Source organism: Rattus rattus, chromosome 2 (assembly GCF_011064425.1).
Source record: "Rattus rattus isolate New Zealand chromosome 2, Rrattus_CSIRO_v1, whole genome shotgun sequence".
Taxonomy (NCBI): domain Eukaryota; kingdom Metazoa; phylum Chordata; class Mammalia; order Rodentia; family Muridae; genus Rattus; species Rattus rattus.
In genome coordinates this window covers 33534724-33560745 of record NC_046155.1, presented here as the reverse complement: position 1 = coordinate 33560745, position 26022 = coordinate 33534724, and the positions used below count along the sequence as shown (strand labels likewise).

The 26022-nt window shown below is 40.7% G+C and overlaps 1 protein-coding gene across 1 annotated transcript in view; it reads left to right on the top strand.

Moving 5' to 3' along the window:
• Positions 1-9211: 9211 nt before the first annotated feature.
• LOC116893057 (tear acid lipase-like protein) overlaps positions 9212-26022 on the top strand; it is a 29786-nt gene continuing 12975 nt past the window's right edge. Inside the window, exon 1 of the mRNA XM_032895018.1 lies at positions 9212-9406. Within this exon, the coding sequence (XP_032750909.1) occupies positions 9212-9406 (195 nt within the window). The remainder of the gene's footprint in view (positions 9407-26022) is intronic.

Below are 26022 nucleotides of genomic sequence, written 5' to 3'. Positions count from 1 at the left end.
ACGTCTTCAGGATAAGCATGAACTAAGGCGTTATGACAAAAAACCCACAGTGAGGCCTCATGTAGTGTACAGGAATACTGTACACTGAAAAAAAAGATAAACTATGGCTCAATTATGCCATCACGATACTGATAAGACATCACAGTGCTGCACTGTGATATCACAAGGTTGCACTATGACATCACAAGGCTGCACTATGATATCACAAGGCTGCACTATGATATCACAAGGTTGCACTATGACATCACAAGGCTGCACTATGACATCACAGGGCTGTACTATGATACCACAGGGCTGCGCTATGACATCACAGTGCTGCACTATGACATCACAGGGCTGCGCTATGACATCACAGTGCTGCACTATGATATCACAAGGCTGCGCTATGACATCACAGTGCTGCACCATGATATCACAAGGCTGTGCTATGACATCACAGTGCTGCATTATGATACCACAAGTCTGTGCTATGACATCACAGTGCTGCACTATGATATCGCAAGGCTGCGCTATGACATCACAATGTTGTACTATGACATCACAATGCTGTACTACGACATTTGCTAAACTGTCATGAATTTGCACTGTGTGCCGCTATGCTGTCACCTCATGCTCCATTATAAGATCTCTATGCTGCATTGTGCCCTCACCATCTTGAACTGTGATATTACAGTGCTCAATGATGCTATTATAGTCCTCCCTTTTGACATCACAATGCTGATTTCTGGCACCATCAAGCAGTGTTTTGACATCACAGTTTCCCATTCTGCTCTGACAAATTTGCGTTGTAGCATCCCAGTGCTGAATTTTGACATTTCAGTGTTTCAATTTTCTCATCACAGGGCATCATCACGCCATCACAATTAATTTTGTATTGTGACGTCCGAATCCCCTCTTCTAATATCACAAGGCTGAGCTGTAACATCACACTGCTAAATTCTGACACCATGGGACTGAAGTTTGCCATCGTGGTGTGCCCTTCTGACATTACAATGCTGAATTTTGATGCTGCGATTGCGAGCTATGCCATTAAGAATGCTAAATTGCAGATGGAAATTTTTTGAAGTTTTAAAAAGCATTAAAAATCAGGTTTCCTCTTTGATCACCTCAAAGATGTTTGCCAGTTATGAACAGGATTTTTGTGAGACAGTTGTTGCTTCAATCACGAGGAAGCATCATAGGTGTTTCTCTCTGTGGACTAGATCCAAATGATAAAATCAATCCTATTCTGTCTGGTGGTTCTGAGCATCGGGACTTTACCTAGTTTTTTCAAGTGGACTTTACCTAGTTTTTTCAAGTGCCATGTGCTTCTTTCCACTGGCCTTTTGTTTTCTATGCTTTCTGTGTTGTAAACAGTTGGTTTGAGACAGCTTGGCTCAGTCTGACTTAAAAGAGCCAATTTTCCAGAGCTCTTGCAAATGCACACCAGATAACTTCAAACAACATTGTAAAATAAAGCATTTATCACTGAATTTTTTGAATGACAAAAATTTCCATTGTTCTATCATAAAGGACTCTATTCTATGAAGCTATCAATTTTTCAGTGAGTACATACCATGCATGACCTTTTGGGTCTCATCTAGAGTGGTTACCTCACTCGGGATGATATTTTCTAGTTCCATCCATTTGCCTGCAAAATTCATGATGTCATCGTTTTTAATAGCTGAATAGTATTCCACTGTGTAAATGAATCACATTTTCTATATTCATTCTTCCACTGAGGATATCTGGGTTGTTTCCAGTTTCTGGTTATTACAAATAAGGCTGCTATGAACATTAGAATAGACAAAACAATTCTCAACAATAAAAGATCTTCTGGAGGAATCACCAACTCTGACCTCAGGCTGTACTACAAAGCAATAGAGATAAAAACGCATGGTATTGGTACAGACACAGACAGGTCAATCAGTGGAACAGAATTGAAGACCTAGCAATGAACCTATACACTTATGGATACCTGATCTTTCAAAAAGAAGCCAAAAACATACAGTGGAAAAAAGAAAGCATCCTCAATAAATGATGTTGGTCTAACTGGTCATCTGCATGTAGAAGAATGAAATTATATACATATTTATCTTCTTGAACAAAGCTCAAGCCCAGGTAGATCAAGGATCTCAACATAAAACCAGGTACACTGAATCTAACAGAAGAGAAAGTGGGAAAGAACCTTCAACTAATTGGCACAGAGGTAAATTTCCTAACAGAACACCAATGACCCAGGCTCTAAGATCAACAATTAATAAATGGGACCTCATAAAACAGAAAAGTTTCTGTAAAACAAAGGACATAGTTAATTCAACAAAACAGTAATCTAATGATTGGGAAAAAATCTTCACTAACCCCACATCTGATAGGGGACTAATATCCAAAATAAAGAAAGAACTCAAGAAGTTAACCAGCAAAAACCAAAAAATCCAATTAAAAAAAAATAGAGTACATAGCTAAAGAGAGAACTCTCAATTGAGGAATTTTGAATGGCTGAGAAGCACTTTAAAGAAATGTTCAGCATCCTTAGTCATCAGGGAAATGCAAGTTAAAATGGCCCTGAGATTCCACCTCACTCCAATCACAATGGCTGAGATCAAAAACTCAAGTGACAGCCCACGCTGGCGAGGATGTAGAGAAAGCAGAACACTCCTCCATTTCTGATGGGATTGCAAAGTGGTACAATCACTCTAGACATCAGTCTGGCAGTTCCTTTGAACTTGGGAATAGTTCTACCTGAAAACCCAGCTATACCACTCCTGCGTATATACTCAACGATGCTCCACCACGCCCTTTTAACTCCCAGTCTTTGGTTTGATATCATTTCTCTACATACTCTGGTTGGGAATTGTTTTTCTTGTCATGTCATCATGGCAAACCTCTTAGTGACCAGCATACGAAAACGCTTTTGGAAAGGAGGGACCTATGCAAGTATTGGGTAAGTACAGCTGTAGCGAGCTGTATGACAGCCCCATCTAGTGTCTTATTCGGAAATGTCAACAAACACATTTGAATTTGTGAGAAGGAAATTCAAATGGATGGTTCTCATGCACTCAGATAAAATTACTTTAAAATGCAGTGTAATTAATTTTGTAAAAATATTATTAAAATAATGTAGAAAAAATTAAAGTTAATGAAGTTAAACTTTGGACAGAGAAAGACTTGGAGAGAGGCAGAAACTGCTGAGAAAGAACAGAAGCAGCCCCAGGCCACTGTGGTGCTGTGGGGCTGCAAAAGGGACAGAGTTAGACTGAGTAGGAATAATTGTGCAAAGAGATGTGGAACAGTACACACACACACACACACACACACACACACACACACACACACACACACACACACTCATTCACTGTGGGTCCTTTAGAGAGTCCCTTCTGTCCTGATTATACAGTAACAGATGACTTGAAGACCTCTGTTTGGACTCAGGAGCTATCAACCTATCTCGACTCCACTCTGTTCCTAAATGTGATACTGTGAGAAAAAGTCTCCTCTACATATCCACGATGCATTTGAACAGTTAGTTTCCAATGGATGGTGCTTTTGCAGGAATTTATGGACCCTTTAATGGTGTAACCTTGCTGGAGGAAGGCTTTGAGAACTGGTAGCCTCTTCCCACTTCCAGGTTGCTTCCTTTTTCTATGTGGATAAGAATGTCATCTCTCAGGTTCTTGCTTCAATGTCGTGTCTTCTGCTTTCTACTATGCTGTGCCCCATGGTTTATTGATCCTTATCCGGAATGTAAGTAAAAATAAACACTTTCATTATAATTTGCTTTAGGCTGTCGTATTTTACAACATCAAGAAAAAGGGGAATTAATAGACCTACCAAATATGTTTCTCAAGTGCATCTCACAAGTTAATTCTCCTGAAATCTTATGACATTATTCATGTGCACTCTTGAGTAAAGGAAAATAAAGGAAGTTGTGGTTCCCAACACAAGCTCTTGTGTTACCTTGTCAAAACAGCTTTTAGTTACAGGTCTGATACGCTGTGAAGATCAAAGAGCACTTCTCAGGGGCTCTCTCATTCTATGGCTGCCAGGTAACTAAGTTAAGGTTCACTATTGAGTCTCTTTCCACACCAGTTTCCCTGATTTCTCTCTTCCTCTCCCTCTCTCTAGCAACACAGCACTGCGGTGTCCTGGAGCTGCCTGTGTTCCTTCTCACTCCCTTATGTAATAACCCAACCTTTTGCATTTCTCCACATCCTTCTCCTTCCACTTTGAACTTTGGCAAATGTGCTCAACTCGAAACTTGCTTTGCTTAGATGTTTTGGTTCAAAAGGTGCAGTAAAGATGGGAATGCTGTTGGCTTCTAATCTGCCATATTGACCCTTCCGTGGCTTATATTCTGATTCTTGCCTTTTATCACACAGACCCTAAGTTTCTTGTCTCTCAGACACAAGTAACATGAAATTGTTTACTCTGGATAACATCTTGGGTCTGTTGATTATTCTTGCACATAATATCAAATAATCATTTTATATTGAGTGTTAGATATCACTGTGCTCCTTAACATTCTCAGGTGTTTTTCTGTAATAGAAGACTGTATGACGATAGATTAAGGATAAAAAATAACATAAAATAAAATAAGTATTTTCAAACAATCAGTAAGGACAGTGCTTATACTTCATGGATCTATGTGTCAAAATCCTACATAGAATGTTTCCTAGTTTCTGTGTTCGTTGATCAAGAACAGAGATAATTTAGATATTTGGTTTCCCAGAACAAGCAATGAATTGGGAAGAAGGATGGAAATTTTCACTTCTACAACTTTTCTGTGTCACCAATTATGCCTTATTTGAGGTACGTAAAAATATAATTTATCTCCATGGATGTCTTAATTGATTCTTATTTCATACTTACAGAGCCTAGAAAGAGCAAAGAAGATTGTCCTAGATATCCGTGCTACAGGGCACAAATGAGCGTAACCAAGGAGATCATGGCTACGGAACTAAATGCTTACATACTTGGTGCCCTAGGGTTAATCACAGTATTGCTCATCAGGTGAAAGGCAACTCTTAAGCCCCATGCAGAAATGCTAATTCAAGAGATCGAGACTGGAGTCCCAAGAGTTTCCTTTGTACTTCTGTACATGTGCTCATTTCTAACAGCCATCATCCTTTGACCAATCTCTTGCTTGCTACTCCTTCTGTAATATCTAGTCATATTCTATGCTTTGCTTATGTTAAACTCAAACATTATAAGTGGTATCCAATTCATCATGATTTAATTGAAACTAATCATCAATAAATGAGTTTTAAAACATATTTGGGTAATATTAATTAATAAGGTTTTATTACTAAATATAACACACTTAACTTAACAGTTTAGTTCTTTGTGATTTTTCACAAGTCATTGTTTATTTGTGTATAAAGGAAGCTGGGGACAGGATGGGGTGATCAGGTGTAGGGAGAGCAGGGGAGAAAAAACAAAATAGGTGGCAGGGGTGGGGGTCATCTCTAGGGCATGCCAGAGACCCAGGAGGGCAAGCCTCCAGGGAGTCTATGGGGATGACTCTAACAGAGACTCCCAGCAGTGGGAGATCTGTAGCCTGAAGTGATCACCTCCTGTAGCCAGTCAGGACTCCAAGTAGAGGGATAAGGACAAAAGACTGGCTCAACTTGAGGCCCATCCCGTAAGCAAGAACCAATGTCTGACTCTATTAATGATACTTTGTTAGGCTGGCAGACAGGAGCTTGGCACAACTGTCCTCTGAGAGGCCTCCACCCAGCAGCTGACTGAAATAGATGCAGAGAGCCATAGTCAAACATTAGATTGAGCTCAGAGAGTCTTGTGCAGGAGTTGGGAGAAGGATTGAAGGATCCAAAAAGGACAGGGACTCTACAAGAAAACCAACAGAGTCAACTAACCTCGACTCATGGGGGTGCCCAGAGACTGAATCACAAACCAAAAGCCAAGCATGGGATGGCCCTAGGCTTCTGCACACATGTAGCAGATTTGCAGCTTGGTCTTCATGTGGGTCTCCAAAACACTGGAACAGGGGCTGTCCTCGATTCTGCTGCCTGCCTGTAGTTCCCATTACCCTAACTGGGATGCTTTGTCTGGCCTCATTAAAAGATGCGCCTGATCCCGCAGTGATTTGATGTGACAGGATGGGTTGGTACCTGGGGGTTGTGGTGTTCCTTTTTCTTATAGGAGAAAAGGAGAGGAAGGAGTTGTAGAAGAAGACTAGGAGGATAGGGGAGCTACAATTGGGATATAATAAATAAGTAAGTAAGTAAGTAAGTAAGTAAATAAATAAATAAATAAATAAATAAATGTGAAACAAGAAGCCAGGGATTGGCTAATTGAATTTGGGTGATAATCTCTCTCTCTCTCTCTCTCTCTCTCTCTGTGTGTGTGTGTGTGTGTGTGTGTGTGTGTGTGTTTGCACTCCCATTTTCTAACATTTTGTCAAAGCTGATTAAGAAGAAGTAACAGGTTCTCTTTTTACATTAAAATATCTCCATTAATATTATACTTAGGTCATGACTTCACGTACTATTCTTATATTAATGACCTCACCATTTATTTCTCTTGCAAAAACCTCACATCTTAATTCTAGCTAGGTTTATAGCTCTAACTGCCTTTTTCTATGGCTCAAAATGATTGCTTATAATTTTCTAAACTAAATGTTCTATAATAAATCTTCCATTTGTCCCCAATCTTGATTACCCTAGGGCAAGATTCTCTTTGAATGGTTCTTCATTTCTAAATTGCTGACCCAGCATCTAATAATTTCAGAGACAACCTTCTTTCTGGCCTCAGGTCGAGTTTATCAGTATGTTTAGTGGTTTCTACTTGCTAAATGACTTTTGTACCTGCTGTCTTTCCTAAAATCTAAAATCCTTTTCTGTGTCAGTACCTATTTACTTGGAATTCTACAACAACAGAAATAACAGAAAACCTACAAACTCACAGAAACTGAACAGTCTTCTAATCAATGACCATTGGGATAGGGAAGAAAGAAAGAAAGAAAGAAAGAAAGAAAGAAAGAAAGAAAGAAAGAGAAAGAAAGGAAGAAGAGACTTTCTAGAATCAATGAAAATGAACACACAACATATCCAAAAGTATAAGACACAATGACAACAGTGCTAAGAAGAAAGTTTATAACACTAAGAGACTTCATAAACAAATTGGAGAGACTCTATACTAGCAACTTAACAGCACTACTGAAAGTTCTAGAACAAAAATAAGCAAACACACCCAAGAGGAATATATGACAGGAAATAATCAACTTCAAGGCTAAACTCAATAAATTTGAAACAAAAAATAACACAAACAACCAACAAAACCAAAAGCTGGTTTTTTGAGAAAATCAACAAGACAGACAAACCCTTAGTCAAACTTACTAAAAGGAAGAAAGACAGTATCCAATGAACAAAATCAGAAGTGAAAAGGGAGACATAACAACAGCCACTGATGAAATCCAAAGAATCATTAGGTCTTGCTTCAAAAGCCTCTACAAAATTGGAATATCTAAATGAAATGAACAATTTTCTTGATACATGCTAAATAAATACTTAATAGACACTTAATATAGATAAGATAGATTCTTAAAATATCTGTCTTATCGAAAGATCAGGTAAACGATTGAAATAGTCCTATAACTCCCGAGGAAACAGAAGCAGTCGTCAAATGTCCCCCAACCAAAAGAAGCCCAAGGCCAGATGGAATTCTAAAACAATGCCCCTCCTATATGGATTCCCCTCTAATGATTCCCTATTGCACCACTAGGTGAGATTTGCAAACTGAGTATAATGACTTCCTTTATCATTAAGATGATGCACTATCACAAAGACACGTGCTCCACTATGTTCATAGCAGTCTTATTTGTAAAAGCCAGAAGTTGGAAACAACCCAGATGTTCCTCAACTGAAGAATAGATACAGGAAGTGTGGTTCATTTACACAATGGAATATTATTCAGCTTTTAAAATGAGGACATCATGAAATTTCCAGGCAAATGGATAGAACTTGAAAATATCATCCTGAGTGAGGTAACCCAGACCCAAAAGGATGTGCGTGGTATGCACCCACTGATAAGTGAATATTAGCCAAAAAGTACAGAATACCAGGGATACAACCCACAGACCTTAAGAAGTTTAACAAGCAGGACGACCCAAGAGAGGATGCTTCAATCCCACTAGAAAGGGGAACAAAATAATCACAGGAGGAAGAGGGAGGGTGGCACCTGGGTGGGAGAGGGGAGCAGAAGGGGAAAACGGGGACAGGATCAGGTCGGGGGACAGGAGCGAAGGCCAGGGGGCCAGGAAAGTAAATGGAAACAAACAGCCTTATTTAATAAGAGAGGCAGGTTACCACAGTCAAAATTTCTGACCTAGAATTGTTCTTATCTAAAAAAATTGCAGGAACAAAAATGGAGAAGAGACTGAAGGGATGGTGGCCCAGTGACTGGTCCAACTCGAATCAATTGCATGGTGGGGATGAGGGGAAGCACCAAAGCCTGACACTATCACTGATGCTACAGGGTGCTTACAGACAGGAGCCTAGCATGTCTGTCCTCTGAGAAGCCGGTCCAGCAGCTGACAGAGACAGATGCAGATGCTTTCACCCAACTGTTGACTGAAGTCAAGGTCCCCTATGGTTGAATTAGGGAAAGGATTGAAGAAGCTAAAGAGGAGGGTGACCCGGTAGGAAGACCAGCAGCCTCAACTACCCGGGATCCATGGGAGCTCCCAGAGACTGATCCACCAACCAGGCAGCAGGCACAGACTGGTCCAAGGCCCCCAGAACAAATACAGCAGAGGACGGCCTGGTCTGACCAGTGGGAGAAGGTGTACCTAGCCTTTGAGAGACTTGAGGCCCCAGGGAAGGGAGATGCCTGGTGGACGGTGAAGTACACTCTCTAGGAGGCAAGGGAGAGAAGGAATGGGATGAAGAATTGTGGAAGAGGGGACCAGGAGGGTGTTCAATGGCTGGAATTATGAATAAATAAAATATTTTTTTAAAAATATGACATAATAGAAGTGGGGTCATCCGAGCAGTACACACTGTTAATCACTGAGCTGTCTCTTCTTTGTATCAGTTTTTTTAAATTTTTTCTTAAATGTAATGATTAAGTTTATTTACAAAGCTGCTCTGAACTTGCCTTTTCTCCCAATAATAAGACAGACACACTGTAGGTTGGCGGGGCAGACCTTCATCCTTAGGGGATGAGTGTTCATTGTGGGTGCATGTCTTACAGAATAAGCTCCCATAGGACAATGGACACGGACCATCGTCTTACACCCCACCCAGTCCAGTACACCAGAAGATGCGCATCTTTGCGAGCTTCAGAGTGCGAGCCTCTCTTCAGTGGCACTGTACCTGGTCTCATCCTGGATACCCAGGAAAGGAATAGTAGCAACTTTATAAATATCGGTGGTATGAATGGACAACACAAGGTCACCTCTGAAAATGTGATCTCTCTTCACTTTCGCCCATAGAAGTGACTGAACAGAGTGGGAATAGTCTCACTCAGGGGCCTGGAGAGATGGCTCAGTGGTCAAGAACACCGGCTGCACTTCAGGACTCGGATTCAATTCCCAACACCCACCTGGCAGCTCATAACCATCTGGAACACCAGTCCTAGGGGATCTAACACCCTCACAAAACACCGATGCACACCGTAAATAAATAGTCCAACCACTGAACTTCAGGAAAGCCACTCTCTGCAGGCCATAACCTCTGAATTAAAAGCCCTATATGATCTTCAGTGGAGGGGCCTATGACTCCAGCTGGATATGTAGCAGAGGATAACATTGTCTGGCATCAATAGAAGGAGAAGCCTTTGGTCCCGTGAAGGCTCATTTCCCCAGTGTAGGGGAATGCCAGGGTGTTGAGGTGGGAGTGGATGGGTGGGAGGGGGAGCATCTTCATAGAAGCAAGGGGCGGGGGGAGGGGGAGGGGAGAAGGGGAAAAAGAGATAACATTGGAAACGTAAATACATAAAATATTCAGTAAGAATAAATAAAGTCCTTTTCCCACATCTTCATCTTCTGGCTAGTGCCCCCACTCCACTTTCCCCCTGGATAGCTGTACTTCCAGTTTCCTGTCACAGACGCATACACAGTTTCCCGTTGTAGGGAAACTGACTTTATTGGTTGGTCAGAACTCAGCGATGAAGTCACCCCTAGGCTACAAGGGTTGCCGTGGAAACCACCAGACATTCCCAGCACTACCTCACTGCCCTTCATCTGCATGCCCTCTCACCTGTGCACGATGGTGTGTGTGATTGCCTCATGGCCCGGAAAAAAAAGGCAGAGACGCCCAACCCCTTGCTCCTTCTCCTTCTTTGCCTCCTTTGTCCTTTTCTCTTCCCTGCTTCCCCTCAATAAACCTTTTCTGGAGCTGTGCTGGTCCGGTGTGATCTGCCCTGATACAAGCCGCCTTCTAACACAACACACATAACCATATAAAATCCAGGAATGTCAGAAAACGTGGTATTTGGATCTGAGGACTGAATAACTCATTTAATATGATTATTTCTGCTTAGATCTATTTTACTGCAAATATATACAACTTTGTTCTTACGATAACAATGTTCTATTACGTTATGTATACAGAATTTTCATTACCAGCTCCTCTGTTGTTGGATATCAGCATCCGCCTAAAGCTTAGCTCCTGAGAATAGTGCTGCAGTAAAAGTGAATGTAAAACTGCAGTCGGGGGGCTGGGGATTTAGCTCAGTGGTAGAGCGCTTACCTAGGAAGCGCAAAGCCCTGGGTTCGGTCCCCAGCTCCGGAAAAAAAAAAAAAAAAAAAAAAAACTGCAGTCGGTTGACTTGAGAACCTTAGTATAGCCGGACCACGTGGGAGATCTATTTTTAGTTTTTGAGAAATGCTCTACAACTGAACTAATTACAAAAAGAAATCTCAGCGGCAGCATTTTCAAAGCATGGGGACAAAATTTAATCAACACACTAAATGAAAACATGCCAGAATTTAGTTTAAAACGGCATTGAGCTTAAACGAAAAGCAAATGCTCATCAAAAAAACAAATTTATGACCAATGTCAGCAAATAGGCATTCAGATTCCATACAGAAGTATAAACTGGAATGTTGCCTTTGCAATATAAATGGGGTTGTATACTGAAATTAAGGAACATGTGTATGGCCCCGTTGTGTTTGTAGTGAGGAAGCAGATAGCTAGAAAATGAGTTCTGATTATAAAACCTCTAGATCTGCCCTCAGTGACACCAGACTTCCCATTCTTTCCGCCCAAAAGACTGTTCACCCTGGACCATAGTGGCTTCCATTTGTGTTTTGAAGGGACCCCTGAAGTTCCTGTCTGCTTTCTGTGAAACAAATTTTTTACAATGGATAAGGGATCTTGATGATAACCGGGAGGCCCCTCTCTGAGGCAGAAAAGAATCTCTCTGCACAAGTGCAGACATAATCACATGACTGTTATTAAGTGCTCCAAGTAAAGGGAAATAACAAGAGGAAATTCTTATGGTTGTCTGTAGGGAATAATGACCTTCAAGAATTTCATGATGATTACCAGGACAACACAAATAAAGAGACTAAAATCTTGTCTTCAACTTCAGACTTAATGTCTAGACAGGAAACAAATACATTAAAATTTTAACTTCAAGGGTGAAACACTATTTTCAAATTCTAAGAAAAATATTAATTTGGAAGGAGTAAACTCCCTGTACTGTAGAAGTATAAATTCACTATGTCTCTGAGTGACATTTGATTTATCTTTTTATAGGCTATTTTTTTAAGTAAAAAGTAGAAAACAGATTCATTGTTCCATGAACAATCTTTTCAGCAATGACGATTATTGAAATACTTTCCTTTGGCAACTACGTCACAAAACCACTTAGTAGGATTATCAATACTTTAATTGATTGTCTGGGGTCCTTTTATGAAATTCATCCTGATGTTATATGATATAACAAAGAGCATAGGTAGATATTGATCATGAAAAGTTGAGTTCTTGAGTCTTGAGCTACACTTATAAGTGATAAGGAGATTCAGCAGTAATGCGTCTACCATAGGAGGGAGGAAACGGACCCTTCATCTGGTTTTGTTATGACCGCTTTCTAAGCGTGATCAGGAAGTAAAACAGTTGTAGGTTAGTATAGCGTCATAGAGGAGATCAGAGATATCATTGTGACTTATCAAAACAGAGTAGCCACAAGACTCTTCTTTTATTAGGACGTAGCTAATGTTTTTCTAAGTGAAATTTTTGAAATTTCACCATAGAACTTTTAAAACAAATTATAATTTTCTCCCTTCCTGTTTTCTCTGATCTGAACCCCCTCTCCATTTTTTACTTTTATTACCTTCTCCTCAGACAGTGTCTTGAAGTACTGACTGAATCCACAAACATGGAGGAGGGCATGCATGCATTCATCACAGAAGCAAGTGCTCTTTATGGAAGCATTTCCCCCCCAGTGGATTCTACATGATTATGTAGATTAGCCCTTCTCATAGGCTCCTTTCCTCTACCATCCACCAGAGAGCTAACTCAATGCAGATTCTTACAAGATCTGGGTGAGATGGAAAATTCTGGATTCCTAACATTGCACAGATGAAGCCTGTTGCTCTTGTGCAAACCATATGGAGAGATACTGGAGGAATGGCTTTTACTGCACTTAAAGAAGTCACATGGATTCGCTAGCATACCTGGGTTTCCTGTTGCACAGAACACAGAAGAAGTCTTTGTGCTTGCAGCCATTTCCCTCCCATTGATGGAGTTTTTTGTAGTTGAAAAAAGAATTAAAGGCAACCAAACAAGTTGGGATTTGTTCTCTCTTGCCTCAAAGAAAACTCCCGTCTGTCAATATAAAGTACATACTGTGAGGCACCACGGGAACATTACTGATGAGTATTTGCTCATGGCCATTGCCAAGCACTAAAATAAATATTTGTTCTGACAGGTGATTGCTACTTGACTATGGAGTCACAGTCTGCGCTCCAACAAGCAAGGGTTGTCCACACATCCGTGATTTACCAATGAGCATGTTACTTTCATCGAGGCAAGTAAAGGTATAGATGGCGTGTCTCTCAGGTCAGGGCTACTTGGGCGCCTTCCTCTGCATCCTGAGGGTAATATACTAACATCTCAAAAATGTTGTCCAGGTTCCTTTATTAGAGCTATACTTGTGCAGAATATTAGACCACCATTATTCAAGCATCTTCCCCAAACACATAACTATCAAGAATGACCAGCTTTACCGGATGTTAACAGGAAACAGTTATAAAGCTTTACAAAACACTCATTTAATAATTCTTAGTAATTTCTCCTTGGGCTGCCCAGTGTTCAACTGGCTAACTCTGATGACTATACTCATAACACCATCAGGAATACTCAAACATACCTGGAAGATACTATGAGCTGTCTTTAAGAATAAAACCTACCAAGATCTAGGCTGCGCTTGAATCCCCTCAGGGTGGCTAGCCATTCCAGCTGCATATGTCTGTAGGGAGAGGTTTCTGCTTCTGTCTATGATTTCAGCACAAGGGCAAACCTACCATTTCCTCGTTACAGGCTATTTGTTTCTTCTCCATTCAAATACATTGAGCATGGAGACCATGGATATCAGGGTGCTTTCCTCATGAGTCCTTGTTTATTTATATAATATAATATAATATAATATAATATATAATCAAATTTATTTATTTTTATTCTATAATCCTTTTTGGCAGTCCAGAATTCATTCCCCCTCCCAGTCTGCCCCCCAGACTGCTCCCCATACCATACTTTCTGCCCCCAACCCCCTTTTCAAGAGGATGTCCCCACCCCCGACACCCACCCCACCAGGCCTTCCCACTCTCTGGGGCCTCACACCACTCCAGGGTTAGGTGTATCTTCTCTCACTGAGGACAGATTAGGCAGTCCTCTGACGTATATATGTCCAGGGCCTCCTCTCAGCTGGTGTATGCTGCCTGGTTGGTGGCTCAGTGTCTGAGAGATCTTGTGGGTCCAGGTCAGTTGAGATTGCTGGTCTTCCTGTGGGGTTGCCCTCCTCCTCAGCTTCTTCCAGCTTTTTCCTAATTCAACCACAGGGCTTCTGTCCATTGGCTGGGTGCTGGTATCTGCATCTGACTCTTTCAGCTGCTTGTTGGGCCTCTCAGAGGTCAGCCATGCTAGGCTCCTGTTTGCAAGCACACCACAGCATCAGTAACAGTGTCAGGTCCTGGGGCCTCCCCTTGAGATGGATCCCAATTTGGGCCTGTCACTGGACCTCTTTTCTCTCATGCTCTTCTCCATTTTTGTCCCTGCAGTTCCTTCAGACAGGAACAATTATGGGTCAGAGCTTTCGACTGTGGGACTGCATCCCCTTCCCTCTGCTTGATGTCTTGTCCCTCCACTGAAGGTGGACTCTACAAGTGTCCCCTTCCTACTGTAGAGCACTTCATCCAAGGTCCCTCCCTCTGAGTTCTGAGCACCTCTTATCTCCCAGGTCTCAAGTACATTCTAGAGAGTCCCCCACTCCCGACCCCTTACCTTCCAAGGTTGCCTGTTTCAATTCTTCCTGCTGGCCCTCAGGGCTTCAGCCCTGTTGCTCCCCCCCACACCCCTCCCTACCATTACCTGATCATGTTCTCCCCTTCTCCTCCCTGTCCCCTCTCCCTACTAGGCTCTTGTTTCTCTTCTTTCTTTTCTTTTTCTTTCTTTTTTTACTTTGTAACCTATACTACCCAACCACTGTCTCTTGCTAAAAGGATGTGACTTATAGTCAACTCCTTTGGTGAATAAAGAATGAGCACTTACCCAACTATGAATAGCTAATGACACTATATTTGAAATCTATCTTCCCCATGGAACACTGTGGTATTCTGTGTTGAGCAATAACAGTAGAGCTCACTGAATATTTAACATATTACATATGGAAACTTAACTTCAGTATTTCTAATAGCTCTTTGTGTTAGATTACATTAACCAGTATTCCATTGCATGAGACACAAAGGTTAGTTTTGTCTTATATAAATGTTAATATCTGCACAAAATATAGCCTTGTTTTAGTACTTATTACATATCCTTAGACACTGTTTTCACTAATAGTATCGTGTAATTAGAACTCCACCAATGCTGAGTTTATAACAAAATAGAATAGGCCAACCCAAATATCACATGACTGGCAGCATTATTCTATATTATCTAAGAGGCCAAGAGAATCTCATTTCATCTTGCTGTAATGCATAAGGCCTGGGGAATTTTTAGAAAGCTTCTGTATTATCTCCATTTTCTATTTTCCTTGTGTCAGGTTCTATTTTGGAATTTTCCTGAAATTTGTTTCTTTGGATATGTATTTTACAGTTAAGATCATCGGCAGGGATATTTATCCCTCCTCGTTCAGGAGCTGTTTGAACAGCTGCATATTTTCCTGTGTTGACAAGTATACTAATCCTTGGTTCCAACAGACTGTTAATAAATATCCAGAGCCCCAGAACATATTCATGTTACTGAACATATTCATTTACTGTTTTGCTATAAGTCTTCAGAGATATAATTTTTTTCTCTATAGACATCTTTCTTCTTTCGAGTTCACATTTTATGGAAATCTAAAAATCATTAAAGTTATAACATTGATATGAAAGTCCAAGTGCATTTTATTTTCTGCCTGTGTTTGACTTTAAGAATGCATTTTTAAGGATTTAATTAATTTATTTTTTATTGATTATTTTATTTATTTACATTTCAAATGTTATTCCCCTTCTCAGTTTTCCCTCAACAAGCCCCCTATCCTTTTCTCCCTCCCTGTCCCTCTATGAGGGTGCTCCCCCACCATTCACCCATCTAGAAAGAAGCATGAACTTTCTGAATCACCTAAACCATTATCCTTACCATTTCCCAATGGCTCCATTTTGCTGTTGTTGTTGTTGTTGTTGTTGTTGTTGTTGTTGTTGTTGTTGTTGTTGACCACTGGTGGCAGCCAAGTACTTGGCCTCAACTTGGGACAGGGTCTGTCGAGTGTTGCAGGAGAGATGCTCTCTCTCTATGGACCTGCAGTTTATTTTAAGTGGGACAGCTGTTGAACACTATTTTCTACCTCAAAATAGTTAAAGGTATCTTGAGATATCCGTTGGAATACAAATGACTGGCTGTTTGAATCTTTATCTTTAAAAGCATAAATAAAGTCTCCAGGGTAGAAAAATAAGAAAGTCCATAGCAAAAAGTTGATAGTGTTCTTCTGCAGGGAACATGTTGTTACTCTTTGATGAAAGGAATCAGATAGCTGATGTCACTGGCTACTAAGCCTTATCCTGTGACAGAAGTTCCAGTGCTCTTTGCTCAGAACATCCCAATCAGAGAGACACGTCACTGCTGAGTTCTGTACCTTGTGTCTTCTGCTCCTTCAACAGAGTTAGGGGCTGCTGCAGATCTGAGAGCACAGATGAGCTAAAAGTCCTTAATTTCCATTTACTGAGCAGTAATGAGCCAGCACCCTAACCTTGTAGAAGGTGGTACAGATTAAATGGGACTTGGTTACTTTCTATATTCACATGATAACCTTGCTATGATTTGAATGTGTCTGCATTCTGTTTGAACATTTTGCCTCTGCCCTCTGGCCGTATTTGGAGAGGTTCTGGAGTGGTAGGCTGTTTACCACTCCACAGATGGTGGGACCTGGGAGACAGGAGCCAATAAGTGAGGAGGACTAACATCTCACGCCATACCGAGCTTTATTCAGAGCATCAGGCAACTTATACTATCAGGGCTAAGGGAGTCACATAAGTAAAGCAGAGGGCAAACTTCCCTTACATAGGCAGTTGCTGAATTTTGCAGTGAAGTTTCACATTTTTCCAATGAGAAATCAATAGTGAACAATTTAAAGCAGGAAGTGGTATCTTGAGAGACTCATTTTTCATTTTTTGAAAAATTTTCTCTTAAATATTACATCCTGACTAGAGTTTCCTCTGCCTCCCCTCCTCCTCCTAGTCTCTATCCTTGTTGGGAGCCAAGCCCCCTTACACATCCTCTGCCTAAGGAATGTTTCAGGAATGTCAAGCCCACTTATGCACCCTCTGAGAAGCCTAGCCAGTTATCTGCTTCTTGTCAGCACACCGGCAATTTACAGTTTAGGGTCACAGGAACCAAAAGAACAATGGAAGGGCAGTGAGGGTAGTGAATTGGTCTTGGGCCCTGCCCCTGTGTGGCCTTCCTGCTTGCTTGTCTTTATAAGCCACTGCCCAGAAATAAAATTTAAGAGCTTAATCAGGCAATCAACTTGATCTCCTTCTTTGTACCTCCTGTCCCCCATTCTTTCTCCCCCTCCCAGGTCTCTGCTGAACCCCCCACAGGCTGGGGCATATCCTCAAGTTCCCCTCTCCCCTTTCCCACAGATCCAGCCTTCTCCCAGTGTACTGGCTAGTTTTGTGTGTCAATTTGCCACAAGCTGGAGATATCACAGAGAAAGGAGCCTCAGTTGATGAAATGCCTCCATGAGACCCCGCTGTAAGGCATTTTCTCAACTAGTGGTCAAGGCAGGAGGGCTGGTAGTCTTGGGTTCCATAAGAGAGCAAGCTGAGCAAGGCAGGGGTAGCGAGCCAGTAAGAAACATCCCTCCTCTGCATCAGCTCCTGCTTCCTGCCCTGCTTGAGTTCCAGTCCTGACATCCTTTGGTGATGAACAGAAATGTGGCAGTGTAAGCTGACTAAACGCTTTCCTCCCCAACTTGCTTCTTGGTCATGATGTTTGTGCAGGAATAGAAACCCTGACTAAGACACACAGGGACATCAACTAAATAGGGCATAATTACAATAAGACCAGACATATACTATCACGTCAAAGCTGGTTGAGACAACCCAGTAGGAGAAATAGAGTCCCATAAGCAGGCAAAAGGGTCAGAGACAGCCTCTATTCCTACTTATGAATCCCACAAGAACACCAAAATTATTCGGCCATAGCATATATGCAGAAGACCTAGATCAGACCCTACAGGCTCCCTGATTTCTGTGAGCCCCCATGAGTCCCAGTTAGTAGATTCTATGGACCATGTTTTTGTGATGTCCCTGACCCCTCTGCTTCCTCCAATTCTTCTCTAGCTCCTTTACAGGACTCCAGAGCTCTGCCTAATATTTGGCTGTGCTATTCTGCATCTGCTCACATTACTTACTGGATGGAGTTTCTCTGGTCTCTCTGATGATGATTATATGCTCCAGTCCCAGAATACTCTACAGGCAGACAAACTGTAGGTCAAAGGTTTTGTGGCTGGGTTAGTGTCCCAATCCTTCCACTTGAGACTTTGCCTGAATATAGAATTTGGCCAGTTCCAGCTCTATGTCCCTCATTAATAGGAGTTTCTTGAAGGAATAATACTCAACTTCATGGGGGAAAAACACAGATAGCTAAAAAATAAATAATTCCATATAATAAAATGGCTTATAGATGTATTACCTTCCCTGATTTCAAGCTGTACTACAAAGCTGTAGTAATAAAAACCACATAGTATTGTCATGAACCAGACATGTTAATCAATGGAATTGAATTGAAGACCCAGAAGTAAATCCACACACCTATGAATACTTGATTTTTTCTTTACAAAGAAGCCAAAAATATACAGTGGGAAAAAAGAAATCATCTTCAACAAATGGCGCAGGTGAAACTGGATGTCTGCATGTAGACAAATGCAAATAGATCCAGATATATTGAACCTGATAGAAGAGATAATGGAAACTAGAAATAGCCTTCAGTGCATTGGCACAGAGGGCAACTTCCTGAAAAGAACACCAATAGCACAGGCACTAAGATAAACAATAAATGGGATGTCTTGAAACTGAAAGGCTTCTGTAAGGCAAAGGACACTGTCAAAATGACAAAATGGCAGCCCTCTTAATGAGAAAAAAATTTCACTAACTCCACATCTGACAGAGGACTAATATCCTAACTATATAAAGAAGTCTAGAAACTAGACATCAACAAACCAAATATTCCAATTAAAAATGGGGTAGAGATCTAAACAGAGCTCTCAACAGAGGAATCTAAAATGGCTGAACACTTAAAGAAATGTTCAGTACCCTTAGCCATCAGGTAAATGCAAATCAAATCTACCTTGAGATTTTACCTTATATTCATCAGAATGGCTAAGATAAAAATCTCAAGCAACAGCTCATGTTGGCAAAGGGAACACTTCTCCATTGCTGGTGGGAGTACAAACTTGCACTACCATTTTGGAACCAATATAGTGGTTTCTCAAAAAAAAAAAAAAAAAAAAAAAAAAAAATCCAATCTGCCTCAAGACCCACTACACCAGCTATACTGTCCTGGGCATATACCCAAAGAATGTTCCATCCTACCATAAGGACACATGCTCTTATGTTCATTGCAGCGTTATTCACAATAATCAGAAACTGGAAACAACTTAGATGCCCTTCAACTGAATAATGGAAAAATAATATGTGGTACATTTACACAATGTAGGATTACTCCATTAAAAACAAAGACATCATGAATTTTGCAGGCAAATGGATGAAACTAGAAAAGGTCATCCTGAGTGAGGTAAGACTCAGAAAGACAAATATGGTATGAAGCCACTAATAAGTAGATATTTATTAGCTATAAAGTAAAGGATAACCATGCTACAATCCACAGACCCAGAGAGGCTAAGTGACAAGAAGAACTTAAGAGAGGAACCCAAGGATCTCTCTGAGAAGAAAACATAGATTTCTCCAGTGGACTGTGGGCAGGGGGTTGAGAACAGGAGGGATCTGTGGAGGAGGTGAAAAAATAATGGGAGAAACTCCGAGATTTGGGGGACTTTGGGGGCAAGTTAGAAGCCTAGTGCAATGGAAACTGCATGAAATCTAAGACAAATAAAATCTTTCATATGCTGAACTTGACATTGTAATAGTTTACTTTAATATCTTCACTTTTATTGATATATATCAATATAAATATCTATATATATATATTTGGAATATATATATAGAACATATATATATAGAACATATATAGAGAACATATATATATATAGAGAGAGAACATATATATTTGGAACAGCAGCATTTGGTTATACCCTAGGTCCCTGGCCTGTCTAATTTCTGGTTCTTTTTTTTTAATTCTTTAATCATTTTTGATAGTCCAGTTTTTATCTCCCTTCCAGTCCACCCTCTGACTGATGGTCCTCATCCCATACCTCCTCCCTCCCCCAGCCTGTCTCTAAAAGGAGGTGCCCATATCCCACCCTCACCCTACCAGACCTCTCCTTTCCCTGGGGCCTCAAGTCTCTCCAGGGTTAGCTGCATCTTCTCTCACTAAGGCCAGGTAGTCCTCTACTGTATATGTGTCGGGGGCCTCATACATGTGACAGCTCATGTATGCTGCCTCGTTGGTGGCTCAGTGTCTCAGAGATCTTGCGAGTCCAGGTTAGTTGAGTCTGCTGGTCTTCCTATGGGGTTGCCCTCCTCCTCAGCTTCTTCTAGCTTTTCCCTAATTCAACCTCAGGGGTCCCTGGCTTCTGTCCATTGGTTGGATGTAAATATCTGCATCTGACTATTTCAGTTGGGCCTCTCAGAGGTCAGCCATGCTAGGCTCCTGTCTGTAAGAACACCATAACATCAGTAATAGTGTCAGGCCTTGGAGCCTCCCTTTGTGCTGAATCCCAATTTGGGCCAGTCACTGGATCTCCTTTCCCTCAGACTCTTCTCCATTTTTGTCCTTGCAGTTCTTTTTTATAGGAACAGTTTTATGTCAGAGCTTTTGACTATGGGATGACAGCATCCCTCCACTTGATGCCATGTCTTTTTACAAGAGGTGGATTCTATAAGTACCTTCTCCCCAATGTTGGGCATTTCATCTAATGTTCCCCCCTTTGAGTCCTGAGTGTCTCTCATCTCCCAGTTCTCTGGTACATTCTAGAGGGTCTCTCACCTCCTATCTTCTGGGGTTTCTTGTTTCCATTCTTTCTGCTGGCCCTCACAACTTCAGTCCTGCACCCTCCTCCCCAATACCTTATCATGTTCCCCTATATCTTCTTAATTGAGATCACCTGCCATTTTTCTGAGATTGATCACGTTAGACTTTGAGAGTGGTTCACCAAGGTTATGCCTACAACCTCATTTTTTTTATAAGATGGTGTGTCAGAACATTATGTTGTAGTCTGGTCCATCCCCTGTCAAAAGTTTCATTATATATAATTTATAATGCTGGAGTATAGTCCTCAACTGTTTTACAGACTTAGCGACTCAAATGATTGAATGGGACCTAAGTGTACCTGAAGGAGAAAGGATAGGAAATGAGTTTCCAAAGAATACACAAATTCAGTGCAACTGTGAAAATCCTGGGAGTTTTATGGTTGGGTGAGGCTCAGCTGACACCCACACAATGCTTAAGAAAATCTGAAACAACATGGACAAGTAAATGCTGCAGAATAAACAAGGACGTCTTGTGAAAATATGGATGCTCCTCAAAGCCATGATGCTGTTAAAAAGCCCAGTGCTAAGACAGTTAGTCAAGGCTGCCCTAAGACGGCATGGGGACTATTGTTAGTGTCTGTTTACATGGTTTTCTACTTCCAGATTGTTATGATTCTACTTGTCTTTTGGAGCAGAAAGAAATACCATTAAGACTTTTACTAGCCACACATTGGAGACAGAAGAGGCCAACTTCTACACCACATACTTCAAGGCTCAGGAAACATTATGGCAGATGGGTATACAAATGTAAGAGTCAGAGACAAAGAAACTAGGCAAACTTCAGCCCTTCACCCTACCTCCTTTCTCCAAGTCTAGTCATCCAGCCTCATTCCATGTCTATAGCAGACAACCTGAGGCAGCCTCTCCTTTCTCTCTCTACCCATCTCCAGCAGATCACACAGATCTTTTTCTTCAGTATCACAACACAATCCCTTTGCTTCAGATGCCAACTTCTGGAGCATTCCCTGGAAACCTGACAGTCATGCCTGCCAGGGAAGCAGACCAGTGTTTTTCTCAGCCATCATCTTCCTCCTGGAGCAGAAGGGAACAAATGCAGAGACCCACAGTCAGACAACATGCAGAGGACGAGAGATCGTGGAACCCTCAGTCCAGATGTCTCTCTCAAATACCTCCCCTCAGAGCTCAGGAAACTTCAGAGCCGGGACGAATAGAGAACACCAAGAGAACAAGGTCTTCTAAACACTACTCGACGGATGTACTTGTAAACTCACAGAGACTGAGGCGCCATGCACAGAAAGGAAACAATTCAAAGGCTACAAAAGAATCCCTAAAACTGGAAAGATTCACTAAGTTCCTCATTTCTCAATTATATAAGCTATAAGGGTCTCTAAGACATAGTTTCACACAGACTGAGTCATGTGGCAAAGGCAGAGATCAACTGAGCTGCCTGCAAGAAACTCCTACCAATGAACATTCTAGAAAAAAAATATTCTCAAGACCGTGGAGCTGCTGCAAGTTATGCAGTGCAGTCCCGGTTTGTGAGCTGTCACCCATGCTGTGGGATTTGAGTGATGTAGCTAACTCTGTGCCGCTTTGGCTTCTATAAATAACCCCAATATAACTTATTGGTTCACCAAGTTCGACTGTGGTGGCATCTGTACTTCAGTTCGTTGTTTCCTATCTGGGCCAAGTAGACATTTGCTCATGTCTCACCAGGAAGAGTGTCGCACACAAATAAGCAGTATACTGATCTGTAGGCAGTGCGGAAAATTTGGGATTCTACTGCTTCTCTAGGGTACGTTTCTCCTAAGATTCTTTTTCGTAAATATGGATATGGTTATTAGAAAAATATAGTAATCTTTATATATATATATATATATATTTATAAGTATATATATATATATATTTCTCACAAATACAGTACCCCTTATAAATAATTACTAGAGAAAACGTTAACTGTTCACATGTCATGTGAAGGTAGAATCTTTGTGTTTGTGTTGTTATTAATATATACAAGAACAGAGTACATGGAGTCTGAGAAGTGATATCTGCCTCCTCTTGAGTTGTCCCAGATACTGCAGCTCATCTACTCCTCCAGGAAAGCTTCGCCAGTGTCCAGAGCTCTGTGAAAGAGTTTAAGAAATTTTAGGAGCAAGTGTTAATCTAGGAGCAGGAATGTCCTGTCAAGCGCTCAAGGAGGCATTGGATCATGGGATACCTCATCTAAAAGACCCAAAGCGAGATCAGTTTCTGTGATGGACAGCAGAGAAGTTTGCAGTTATTCAGCCATCTTAAAAGCCATTTTTTTTTCTAAAAATATAGTATATATAGAATTTGCTCCTAATGTCAGGGTGAAACATTTCAGAGAAATGTGACAAGCAAATAAAATGTTTGTTTTTCAAAAGAGAATGGTAGGGAAAGCATGTTATGCTTTTAATCAATTTAGTTGCTTTTTGGAGCTGTTAATCTTTGTTTTGTTTTAGTATTGGGATCTGAAGTGTAATTAGAAAGTGTCACCAAGTGAATGTTCACCTTACATTGCTTCTTTTCAGAGGATGTTGGTGACAGTTTGTGGTTCAATTTATTTAGCATCATTGTTGTTCATAAAATTGTTCTGTGGTCAGTGGGGTTCAGCGAAGTAGTTTCTGAATGGGGCAGGATGACTGAGGAATTACAGAACACCGATTGGCTGAGAAGCTGTTTCTCAGTCCCCTTTGAGAATGCGTTAAACTTTCACCACCTTGACTATCTCGAACATTGCCATTTGTCACTTCATTATAATCACAACCAGGTGGGCAGTCAAGGTGCTCGCTGAAGTCTTTGCAAAGGCATTGGTAGCATATTGCACAGTGTCCGTTTAGATGCATAGCCAAGAGCCCCATCACTACAGGATACTGTTAGACATGAATAAGGTTGTGTATGCTTCGTGGGATACTGTTGCTGCCTGATGAAGTCTGTGAATCAGAGTCACAAGAATCCACTCATACTGCAGATATTTGTGGTTGCTTATTACCTCATTATGACAAAAATGCTCGTTATTATCTGTTCCTCTATGAGTTTCTATTTATTTTGTTTCACATACAAAAATGAGTTTTATCGGGACACTTTATACGCACAGTTCTCTATCCCTCGTTCTTATTCTCCTTACCTCTGCCCCTTCTGATCTTTCCGCACTCACATTGTCTTCCATTTTCTTCCACCCAAATCGACTATTCTACACTTTCAGATTTATTTTTGTATTGTCCATAGAATAAAAGCTAGGTCTGAGGTCCTCATGCTACAAGTATTTTCAAATAAGCTATCCTAGATTATCTGGGTAATTAGAATTTCCTGTGGGTCTGCTTTGAAGCAACGGATTCATCAGGATTGAAAATGTGCTTCCTAAGCAGATCATCTCAAAGTGACAAAGATTTAAAATAGAGCAAAGCCATGCTCTTTCATTTACCTTTGATAGAAAAAGATAGCCTCATGGCCATCGTATATCATTTTCAGAGACAAATAGCTTTCAAGACGGCTCAGGGAGTGTTGCCTGGAGTGTGGAAACCTAGATAGGATAGCACACTTGCTTTGAAATGTCCCATTTAGCCCAATATCAGATTCATTTGGAAACACACAAGAAACTTACAGTGGGCTAGAAAACTAAAACTTGATGTTCGAGGGAAGTTTTGATACGTGGCTGTGTTCTAGACTCTCTATTTGAGGAACACTGTTGTTTAGTGTGATAAAATTGTAGGAAGGTAATGGCTTTGCCATTGGTTGTCTCACAATGCTGAGCTCAAAGTCACCAAATCAGTCTGAAATAGTTTTCCTATGATTTACTTTAATGGTAAGCATTTTGGAAACATCCATGAGTAGAATGTAAAACCATCTTCAGAGTTCAGATTTCCTTCTTGTTCTCAGAATTGCTTGAAGCAGTGACTAGTATGTTAAGTATTCCCATGTGCTACAAACATCTTCCTGAACAAACTAAAAAGTAGAAAAATAACTTTCAATTTGCATCCATACCATGGGAAAGGTCACTGAGATATTTTTGATCTATTTGTAGTTGTTTTATTGAATATAATTTAATAAATACAAGAAAAGATGTGTTGGAGGAAACGAATATAAAAATATTTGCAAAATTATGAAAATGGGAAGTATCTTGGGAAAAAATCCTGACACAGGGAATTGGTACCAAGGAGAATTAATTTTGATACTAAGTTTTGTGTATGAATGAAAGGAGTCAAGACAGAAAAATAATAATATTCAGAAGACAGAGGATTTATGTCAGGATTCATAAGTACATAATATATGCTATTTTACAATATCAGCTGTTGTAAAAATGTTTGATAAAAGAAAAGTTGAAACATTAATATGTTTTGCCTCTTTCTACTGTACTATTTTGTGTACTTATTTTACTGCATTCCTTACTATTTTAAAATTAAATCAAACAGTGATACTGTTACCATCAGTCACCATTCATATCTTTGTGACCAAGGACTGAAAATGTATTCATGTATAAAGTAGTAAAGAAGACATGAGTGAGGCCCAGATGTCATGTAGTACAGAAACATTGGCCTAGCATGCACAGCCTCACAAAAGTTCCAGAGTAGTAAATGTGTACCTCATTGTGGTTCAAAAGCAAGGGAGCCAGAAGATGGCAGACTCAACCCTCGACACCTTGAGCCTAAATAGTTCCTTTCTCCTTAAAATTGGTTTTCTTAGGTAGATGTCCAACAGTGAAAGCCCGAGTTACACAGATGCATAAAACCAGGTATTTCAGGTGCTGGAAAAGATTGCTCAGTAGGTATATCCTGCAACATTGGCCAAAGGTAGAAATTGATAAAAAAAAAATTTCCTGTACCTCACATAGTTCTGGTACTTGGGTAGCTCAGACTGGGAGAGCTCCAACCCTAAACCTGAGAGAGAGAGAGAGAGAGAGAGAGAGAGAGAGAGAGAGAGAGAGAGAGAGAGAGAGAGAGAGAGAGAGACACACACACACATATACACACATATCACACGGAGAGAATTAGCTACATTTTTTTGGTTTCTTTATGTTTCTATGTGTGTATATGCACATGTGCTATTTGTGCATTTGGGTGTGAATGTCTGAGCTGCCTTTTGCTTTTTATTTGAGACACAGTCTTTTATTGACCTGAACATTTATTAAGTAGGTGTCATAGCCAACCAGCAAGCGTCCATGCATCTCTGTCTCTACCTCCTTC